Raw genomic sequence first — 10,724 nt, 5'->3', positions numbered from 1 at the left:
ATTGTACCTGAATTCTAATAATGCTGTAAGCTCCATTGAGCATCAGGTGGCTAAAAATCTCAAAGTTATTGTTATTATTATAAAATGACGGTGTGGAGTCTGCATCAAAAGCTCTAATGACCTAAATATGTACATCCTGCAGAAGAGAAGAGATGGGGAGATGTGATAAGGCAGGGGTTCTCACCCCATTCCTCGGGAAACACCTAGCGAGCCTGGTCCACAGTGCATATGCAGGAAAAGGATTTGCATGCACTGCCTCTGTTGTGAGCAAATCTGTCTGCTGCAGATTCATTGTGGATACCCTGGAAACCTGACTGCCTAGGTCTAGCCCAACGGCTGGCTCGAGGACGCCTGTGACAGAAATATTAAACACCTGAAACATATTAATAATGCACAAAAAGCAAACCTGTTTTAGGGGAAAGAAACTCATGAAATGAGGCTTCAAGGGGGTAATCTGGGGAATAAAGTCAGCAAATACCTTTAATGGATGTGTAAAATGCCTTTCCAGAGCGGGTGGTGCAGGATAAAAAGGAAACCGGTCTTAAGCAGGATTGGAATAAGCACTACCCGGTGTATTACATGCCGGAATGAAAAACACAGCAGGACTTCTGAAACAGATGTTCCAGCTGAAATGCAGGCAAACACACATCTGGATCTGTCCGGCAGGCTGCAAGCACAGTGATAACTATGCAGGGGACCTCAGAGGCCAGATGTTCGGACAGCAGCCAGACTGTTAGTAGCTATTTAGATTTTATCAAAGCCTTTGTGATTAGACAAGAGAAGTGAGTGAGGGGTGCTGGGGGTGAATTCAGTGGGGAGGGATTCGTATGCTCATCTGCCCTCTTTCTGACCACCACAGGAAAGCTCCACCTGGAGGTCACCAAGTATGGGAGGGCAGCCATGGAGCACATGGGGACAGAGGGCATCAGTAGGGTCCTCCACCCCTCACAGATTGCATCTCACTAGTTAAGTGCAGTCGGCACTGGTGTGGCCACATCTCCATCCTGCAAAAACAGGCAAACAAGGTAAGCCCTGAAGAGATAAAAGCTCAAAATTAATCATGCGAGCAGAAGAAGAGAGAGCTGGAAAGATAAGTAACGGGGAAAGAAGCAGAGAATATAAGGAAATAAAGAAAGAGAGAGAGAATGGCATTCTGGAGAGTATTCTTGTTAACAAAATGATAAATGTGGAGGCAGAGATGGACTGGGATAGAGTTTCCATGACCGTGTCCTGGTGTAAAGGGAATCAGGACTGGGACGTGTCTGTGCAAGGTTTAATCTTTTCAGGAGAGGCAAGAGTACGGAAAAGAACACAACAGCAGCCCAGAACTAGAGAGAGGGCAGGGAGATGCTGAATTCCCATGGATTATACTGAAAAACCTAAGAGAAATTGTCTGTTCATGGGAATGTTACGCAGAACTCCAGCATGGGGGAAGGAGGTGGATTCAGACATAACAGGCATGACGAGGATGGCATGAACAGGAGCGGGCTCTGCTTGTAGGTGACTTCCCTTTACCACCTGCTGCTACATCAGCTTGGCGTGGAGAAGCCCCAGGTGTCCTACACGGGGCATTCTTCAGGTAACCAATGGAAGACCCCACTGAATCTGCTACTGACAGAATGAGACAATGTCGCTGGCTTTGTGGTAAGGGACAATTTAACGTAAACATATTGTGTGGTTCAGTAACAAAAGTGCCACTTGAACTGCCCTGTAGTAGGACTGGTGCTGAGTTCAAGAGGATGAGTCATAGTGTTGAGGAGTCCAAGACCTGAAGGGTACAGAGGAATAAAAAGAAACAATCTCTGTGTAAGACAAAATGAAAAAGACACCATGAACAATATCCAAGGAGGTAACAGAAATGGTAAGAGTAGAAAGATTAGCATTTCAAAACAGATCGTAGATTTTCCCCACCAATCCAAATTTAAGAAGGTTTTAAAAATGGCGCTCCCTGTGAACCTACATAACTACGGACATAGATTGTTGTTAAAATTCGCTGTCCCTCCTGACGCAGCCTTATGGCGAAACATGGGGTCTGTGTCGGGGGACCCTTCCAAAGATTTACATGTATACAGTGGAGTTGCCGTCTTGAAATAATTTAATCTTTATTTATGAAATTTTACATGTGGACCAATAAACTTTTCTGCACTTATTTCTTCTTGTATTGTTGATACTGAGTGCAGCAACAGTTCTACCTTGCTTATTAAAAATGGCCAGGCCATCCTATCAAAGGCCTTTTCTGCATCACAGCTTATCAGAAGAGTCTCTGGGATACAGTCAGTTTTGCACTTTTCCAATATAGACAGAACTTTATGTAAGTTAACTGTAGATCGTTGGCCATGAACAAAGCCAACTTGATGATCAGAAATGATCTGAGGCATTATCCCTTTCAGACAGTTTGCTAAAATCTTAGCATAGAGTTTGATATCTAAATTTAGTAAAGAGATGAGTTGAAATGATGAGGCAAGCTGTGTATCCTTTCCGGGTTTCGGTAATATTACGATCGTGGCTATTGTCATAGAATCTGGAATACAGCCCTTATCACATATGACTTCATAAACCTCACATAGAGTATCTGGGATGTCTTGAATTAGGGCTCTGTAGAGCATGCAGCCCATCTGGGCCCGGAGCTTTAAGTTCCGGTAGAGATCTAATCGCTTCTACTGTCTCTTCTACCTCTATATCCCTATTCAACTCAGTGAACTCCTCTGTAGTTAATGAGCCATAAAAAATTTGGCCCAAAAAATTGATGGATTTAGGATCCTCATCGTTCGCAGAGTATAGCTCCTGGTAATATTTGGAGAATCTTTGCGCTATATCAGAGGAAGATGTACAAATTACTCCCTGATGATTTTTTATAGCCGCTATAAATTTGGACAGTTCTTGGCTTTTTAAAAGCCTTGCCAACATATGACCAGATTTGTTAGCATGTTGGAACAAATTATATTTCAGACGCTGAATATAATTTTACGCTCTATTGTGTAAAAGATTATTTAGCGTCATTTGAGTGTCTTTGTAACTTTCCAAATAGGGGTCTGTGGGACTCCCTGTTAATGTAAGTTGCAAAGTTCTGAGTAGCTTTTCCAGATGCACCCTTATGAGGTTGCCTATCGAGAGTAGGGTCTGTGATGCAGTTCAGGTCTCCTTCCAGAATAATGGGAGTATCATCAAGTTGTGAAACCTGGGAGACCAAGCCAGAAAAGAAAGAATGATCATATTTATTGGGGGCATACACTGATACTAATGTTAACTTGATGCCCATTAGCTTCCCCACAAGAATGAGATACCTCCCCTCTGAATCTGGCAACATCTTAGTCATCTGGAAATCGAGTGACTTGTGAATAAGGATAGCTACCCCACAACTTTTAGCTGTCCCAACAGCAGAGAAAACTTGGGCAAACCCTTTATTTTTCATTTTGGCAGCCTCTGTTTGACTTAAGTGTGTTTCCTGAAGGAATAAATATTTATTTATTTATTTATTTATTTATTTATTTAACATGGTTTTGTATACTGTCATTCGGTTTCGCCATCAAAACAGTTTACAGTAATCACATTAGTTAAACAAAACATTTTACAGTAGTCATATTAAACAAAACAGTTTACTGAAGTCACATTAGTTAAACAGAACGTTGAATCATATTAGAAAAAAACATCGTTACATCATATTTGTTAAATAGAAATTACATCATGGTGAATGTATAGTTTAAATAGTTAAGTAACCCCATTTGTATTAGGGGTTATGTATTGTCTTGTATGTTATTAAGTTGTCTTAGATGCTTATATGTTTCTTTGATTTTAGCCTGTAACTTGTTAAGTCTTGATTTTAGCTTGTAACCTGTTAAGTCTTGTCAATACTTTTTCCCTTTTAACTGGCATCCCCAGGCCAGAAAAATTCCAAGTAACTATATTATGAGCCATCCCAGATCAGTTAGAATGATAATAAAAATAACAGGTTGCATTAAATTAGCATACTTGGTTAAAGCTGACCCTAGCACTAAATCCCAAAGGTTTCCCGGACTTGTTAATATGTTGGTGCTTATGAGTCTATAACAAGCAAAATACATTAATGTTAATCCACTAAGCATAGAAATTTTCGGCATCTCTCCCCCTTCCCCTCTCTTCCCCCTGAACTATATGAGTCCCATAGGTCAATGTAAAGGTACAAATTTTCAAAAAACCCAACCCTAACACCCAATAATAGTATCGATCCCTCTGACGGGACTTGGAGTTATCTGATGTTGACATGGTCAGTCGAGTCCCAGAAAAGAAATCTATGGCGCTCATAATTTCCTAAAAGAGAAAAATCTCCCAAACAAACAGGGAAACCATCAGAACGAGTGAAAAAAGTCAAAATACAAAACACTGTTCAGATTTTACCCATCCCAACTTTACAACAAAACTCTTGGCTTCGCTATTGGGCGAAATTGATAGTCTACAAAGCTTTTCCTGGCTGCTCGATATCGCTGGTCTGAATCAGCTATAGAAACTCTCTTGCTGTCGGCACTGTTTCAAAAGTTTTTGATGATCCTTGGTGCCAGATCCTGAATTGGGCTGGAAATAGTAGCGAAAAGCACATCTTCTTCATGACCAGCTCTCTTCAAATTGGGGAAAATTATTTTCTTAACCCGGCCACTCATGCCGAAAAGTACTGGAAGATTAGAATTTTCCTGTTTTCATACTGGAAATCCTCCGCCTTACAAAAATGTTGCAGGATGAGTGTTTTGTGGGCATAATTGAGAAGCTGGGCAATCACAACCCGCCGTCTGCGTGTCTCCTTCGGCACTGGTTTCATGCCCAGTCTGAGGGACCGTTCCACAAGGTTCCCCGTGGAGACCTGTAGAACAGAGATTTTAGCAGTCAACCACACTTCCAGTGTTTTCTTAAGCGCTGAGTCCATGATAGTTTCTGAGAACCCTATAAAACGCAGGTTGTTCTTTCTTGATCTATTTTCAAGGTCATCAATTTTATCATCCCTTACCTTGGCCGCTTTTTCCAATTAAGTGATACTTCTTTCCAAGGCTCCCACATCATCTTCCATGAGAGCTACACGGCCTTCCACCCACTCCATTCTAGTATCAAAATCGCCGAGGGAAGATCTTACTTCAGCTATTTGATCTATCTGCTGCAGTTGAGCATCAAGTGCTGAAAAAACAGCTTGAGAAATTTTATCTTCCAGCTGCTCTCCCTGCCCTCCCTGCCTTGCAGGCAAGGCAGGGAGGGCAGCCGCCATCTTAGCCTCGGGAGCTTTTGTCTTTTCTTTTTGTTTTCTTTGTATTTTTGTCGCCTTTCAGAAAAATATTCGGCAGCGAAACTCTGTGCCGCCCTGACTTGAGTAGATGTAGATGAAAAAATGTACTGCTTCAGTGTGGTGACAACGATAAAATTGCAAAATAAGTGGGAAATTGCTGTAGCTCGGTCAACCAGCGGCTGGCTGAGTTCATCTAGTTTAAAAGCTACGCTATCTCTTTTTTAAAGGTTAGTGCCAGCAGTCTGGTTCTACTCTGGTTAAGGTGAGGTCCATCCCACCATAACAGGCTCCTCCTTCTCCAGAATGTTCCCCAGTTCTTAACAAATCTGAACCCCTCTTCCCTGCACCATTGTTTCATCCATGCATCAAGACTCCGGAGCTCTGCCTGCCTCTTGGGTACTGCAGGTGGAACAGGGAGCATTTCAGAGAATGCTACCCTGAAGGTTCTGGATTTGAGTTTCCTGCCTTAAGAGCCTAAATTTAGCCTCCAGAAACTCCCTCCTACACTTTCCTATGTAATTGGTACCCAAATGTACCACAACAGTCAGCTTCTTCCCAGCACTCTAAAATCTTGAATAGGTATTGTGTGAGATCCACTACTTTCACACCAGGCAGGCAGTTTACCAAGTGATCCTCATGCTCAACAGCCACCCAGTTATTTACATGTCTAATGATTGAATAACCTACTATAACAGCCATCTTAACATTCCCTCTTGGCCACATGGCCCTGAAGAGATATCCTCAGTACGAGAGAAAAAGGCAACACCTGGAGGGCAGGTCCTAGCTATAGGATCATTTTCTGCCACACTAAAGTGATGGGCTCCTGCCAGGTGACCTTGTTCCTCCAAAGCAGCATAAGGGATGCTTGACTGGAGTTGGGGCCAATCTACTAAATCCCTGAAGGTCTCCCCTATATACCTCTCTGTCTGCCTCAGCTCCTCCCGCTCTGCCACTCTGGCCTCCAGAGATCAGACTCATTTTTTGAGAGCCAGGAGCTCTTTGCACTGTATTCAAAGGTGATGATTCTGAAGAACTGAAAAAAAATCACAGTGAAACTGGACTATATAATAAGGCAGAGTGAAAAACTAAAGAGTAGCAAATCACCTGGACCAGATGGTATAAGAACATAAGAAATTGCCAAACTGGGTAGACCAAGGGTCCATCAAGCCCTGCATCCTGTTTCCAACAGTGGCCAATCCAGGCTACAAGTACCTGGCAAGTACCCAAAAACTAAGTATAGCCCATGCTACTGATGCTAGTAATAGTACCTCAAACTTCTGAAAGAACTCAAAAAATGAAATTGCAGATCTGTTATAGGTAATCTGTCAAGTATCATTGCAATTGTCAAGAATGGAGAGTGGTCAATGTAACCCCAATCGTTAAAAAAGGCTCCAGGGGTGATTTGGGAAACTTTAGACCAGTGAGTCTGACTTCAGGGCTGGGAAAAATCATGGAAACTATTCTAAAGATCAAATTCACAGAGCATATAGAAAGACATGGTTTAATGGAACTCAGCCAGCATGGATTTACCTAAGGGAAGTCTTGCCTCATTAATCCGCTATGTTTTTTTTAAGGGGTCAATAAACATGTGGGCATCATAGTGGACAATATTTTTATTCTTAGTTCAGTGTGCTGTGGCGGTCAAAAATATCAAACAGAATGTTAAGAATTATTAGGAAGAGAATGGTCAATAAAACGGAAAATGTCATAATGCCTCTGTACCGCTCCATGGTGAGACCATACCTTGAATACTGTGTACAATTCTGGTCGCCGCATCTCAAAAAAGATATAGTTGCGATGGAGAAGGTACAGAGAAGGGCAACCAAAATGATAAGGGGAATGGAACAGCTTCCCTATGAGGAAAGACTAAAGAGGTTAGGGCTGTTCAGCTTGAAGAAGAGACGGCTGAGGGGGGATATGATAGAGGTCCAGTGCTGTACTAACGGGTGGGGGGGGGGGGGGGGGGAAGGGGGCAGTCCATCCCGGGTGATAACAGGGAGAGGGATGCTTTTACCGTAGTCCCTTGGCAGCATGGAGAAGTAACCTGTTTGCAGGGTTCCTACTCCCCGCCAGCAAAAGTGAGGTTCTGAGGCAGAAGAAGAGGGCCAGTGGTGCCTCCGGCTTTTGCCTGTAGCCGGCAGCAAAAGAAGAGGTCCAAAATGTGTGTGAGAGAGCGAGAGATTGGCCCTGTGAGAGTGAGTGCCTGTGTGTGTGTGTGAGGGTGCCTGTGTGTGTGGAGATTTTTAATATCCTTATTAGTTTTAATTATTGGGTGTTGTTTGATGTGTCTGCTGTTTCAAAATATTTTATCGATGTTTAGGGATTTTAACATGGGGGGGGGGGGGAGTGCCAAAGGAAGAATCCACTATAGAGGTCTACAATATCATGAGATCACTTGAACGGGTAAATGTGAGGCGGTTATTTACTCTTTCGGATAATAGAAGGACTAGGGGGCATTCCATGAAGTTAGCAAGTAGCACATTTAAGACTAATCGGAGAAAATTCTTTTTCACTCAATATACAATTGAGCTCTGGAATTCATTGCCAGAAGATATGGTTAAGGAAGTTAGCACTGCTGCGTTTTTAAAAAGTTTGGACAAGTTCCTGGCGGAATAGTTTATAAATTGTTATTAACCACGCAGGCTTAGGGAATAACCACTACTTTTCACTTCGTGATAGCAGCATGAGATCTACTTACTATTTGGGATCTTGCCAGGTACTTGTGACCTGGATTGCTCACTGTTGGAAGGAGGATGCTGGGCTTGATGGACCCTTGGTCTTGCCCAGACCATTTCTTATGTGGTCTCTGCCAGCGTCCCAGGACTGATGAGATGCCATTCTTATGTCCCTTAGTGCCATCACTGCTGAGGGCTAGCACCAAGACTCCAAGGTAAACGATTATAAATGGTCACAACTATAAAAAAAAAGTGTAACATTGGGAGTAAGACTATAGTAAGTGCCATCCTTACTTCATGTCTTTATGGGAAAATAAGTGAATTTTAAACTCCGCAAGGTGAGGGATTAGAACATTTTACTGTGGCATGAAGGGAGCTCACAGATGAATGAAGTCAGTCCAATAAAAAGTATCACCCACAACCTTATTTCTGCGAATTAAGTGAACCAACACAATAGTTTGCTCTTTGTGGAATGCGTAACATCCAAAATAAAAAAAAGGGCAGAGTCGTGTGCCCGAGACGCAGGAACCCTGGGGAGCAGTATACAATGTGCTGGATGTCAAAGTAGTGTCCACAACCAAGGAGGAGAAGAATTTGGGCTTAATCACACCTTTTGACCTTAACGTAGCCAAACAGCATGACAAATCAATGAGAAGAGCCAATAGCTTACTGGAAGTATAGACAGGAAAAGATGAGACTTACTAATTCCTCTAAAAAAATAATTGATGAGACTTCATCTAAAGTATCATGTCCAGTTCAGAAGACTGCATCTCCAGGGGCAAATCGACAGACAAAAAAATAATTATTTCCTCACTGAAAGGCTGAAGGATGTATGAAATGGAGTTGACAGAAATACAATGGTGCTAGAATTTAAGAAAGCCTAAGATAAATACCATGAATCTTTAACAGTGGGAAAGTGAGAGTAGAGTAGCAGAGTCTGCTACAGTCAAGCAGGTTGGGAAAATGGACAGACTAGATAGATGGACCCTGGAAGTCTTCTCCCACTAATGTTGTCCATAGGAGATTCCATCCCACCTCCGACTTCTCAGTAAAGAAGAATTTCTCCTAAGCCTCACTCCCTCTAACTTCGTCTCCCATCATTGGCTCGTTCCAGACTGGCTTGACTCAGTGTGGGTGGGAATGAGGTGGTATAGCTGTGTGTCACTCAGGGTGAGCTGAAAGGGCCTTTGCATAGGGGACTCGCTCTATGTCGTCATTTGGAAATGATAACCTGAAAGGCAATTGTTCAGTGAGACTGCAGAAAGATTTATTTTTATTTATTTAAAAACTTTTCTATACCGCTGTTTAGTGATATACCATCACAACGGTTCACAAATAGGCACATGAATAAATTTGAAATCGATTGTACTTTAACCAGAGGGTGCCGAAATAGTTCAGATACATGCACTGCGGAACATGACTCTTCATACCTCTCAGTTTTATTGTATATTTTATACAAGTTTTGTAATGCCAAACTGCATATATTTATTCATTTGTTTTTGAATTGCAGGAGATTCATAAAGCCAACTACCACAGCCACTTAAGTCTGAGCATGATTGATGTCAGTAACACCAGCTTCAATCCTTCAAACTTCATCCTGGTTGGCATTCCCGGGCTGGAGGCTTCACACATCTGGATTTCCATCCCTTTGTGCTTATTTTACCTTATTGCAGTTCTGGGAAACTGCGCTATTCTATTAATTATAAAAACAGAGCCGAGTCTCCACACACCCATGTACTACTTCCTCTCCATGTTAGCCGTCAATGATGTAGGAATGTCACTGACTACATTACCCACAATGCTGAGTGTCTTTTGGTTTAATTCCACCATTCTGGATTTCGATGCCTGCCTGACCCAGATGTTCTTTCTTCATAGTTTCTCATTCATGGAGTCCTCAATACTTTTTGCCATGGCCTTCGATAGATTTATCGCAATCTGTAACCCTCTGAGATACGCAACCATCTTAACCAATCCCGTCATAGCCAAGATTGGGGTGGCCATTGTAATAAAGGGCATAAGTGTAGTTATTCCTGTAGTCTTTCTACTGAAAAGGCTGCCATTTTGTAAAACCAACCTGCTTTCTCATTCGTTCTGTTTCCATCCTGACATGCTAAAGCTCGTATGTGCAGATACCAAAATCAATAACATTTATGGCTTATTTGTGGTTGTCGCAACAGCGGGCGTAGACTCTGTGTGCATTGCCTTGTCATACGTGAGGATCCTTATGACCGTCTTGCGTATTGCATCGTGGGAAGGGCGTCTCAAGGCATTCAACACCTGTGTGTCCCACATCTGCGCCGTCCTGATCTTCTACATCCCCATGATTGGACTGTCTGTGGTGCACAGGTTTGGGAGAAATGCCCCTCCTGCGCTATACACTCTAATGGGCAACGTCTACCTTCTGATCACACCTGTCCTGAACCCAATCATCTACAGCGTAAAAACAAAACAGATCCAGAGAGCAGTGCTCAGGATACTCTGTGCAAGGCGGCGCCAGACCTCGCCACGGCAGGCGCTCTGATGACTCCTGAAGAGTCACAACCAGAATAATAATCTGTATGCTACACTCCCCAGTAGCGCAAGGGTGTGCAAACTGGGGGGGGGCTTGAGCAATTCTGAAGAGGGGAACACTGTCAGCCCAATCAAGGAAGAACCCCCGCCCATGCTGACGAGTCTCAGTGCCGTGAGAGCACTGCAAGCTGAGGAGGGAGGGAGCTGGGTCAGAGCGTCGTGACCTCCATCGAGTGGCCAGAGAGAGGATCTGCTTCTGCTGCGCTGGGCCCAGGACAGCCGCTTACTCTGTG

General features: G+C 43.1%; 1 protein-coding gene across 1 annotated transcript; it reads left to right on the top strand.

Annotated features, from left to right (window-relative positions):
• Window positions 1-9,466: 9,466 nt before the first annotated feature.
• Window positions 9,467-10,441, top strand: LOC115091599 (olfactory receptor 51G2-like). The gene has a single exon (XM_029601769.1). It carries the CDS (start codon window positions 9,473-9,475, stop codon window positions 10,439-10,441), a length of 969 nt encoding a protein of 322 aa, XP_029457629.1. The 5' UTR covers window positions 9,467-9,472.
• The last annotated feature ends 283 nt before the right edge of the window (window positions 10,442-10,724 follow it).

The sequence above is a fragment of the Rhinatrema bivittatum genome, chromosome 5, assembly GCF_901001135.1.
Source record: "Rhinatrema bivittatum chromosome 5, aRhiBiv1.1, whole genome shotgun sequence".
NCBI lineage: Eukaryota > Metazoa > Chordata > Amphibia > Gymnophiona > Rhinatrematidae > Rhinatrema > Rhinatrema bivittatum.
The sequence above is the reverse complement of the archived record's forward strand: the minus strand, read 5'-3'. Positions and strand labels throughout refer to the sequence as shown.

Bases quoted from the DNA above. Each gene is read 5' to 3' on its own strand.
- LOC115091599 (XM_029601769.1), top strand. From the start codon at position 9,473: ATGATTGATGTCAGTAACACCAGCTTCAATCCTTCAAACTTCATCCTG.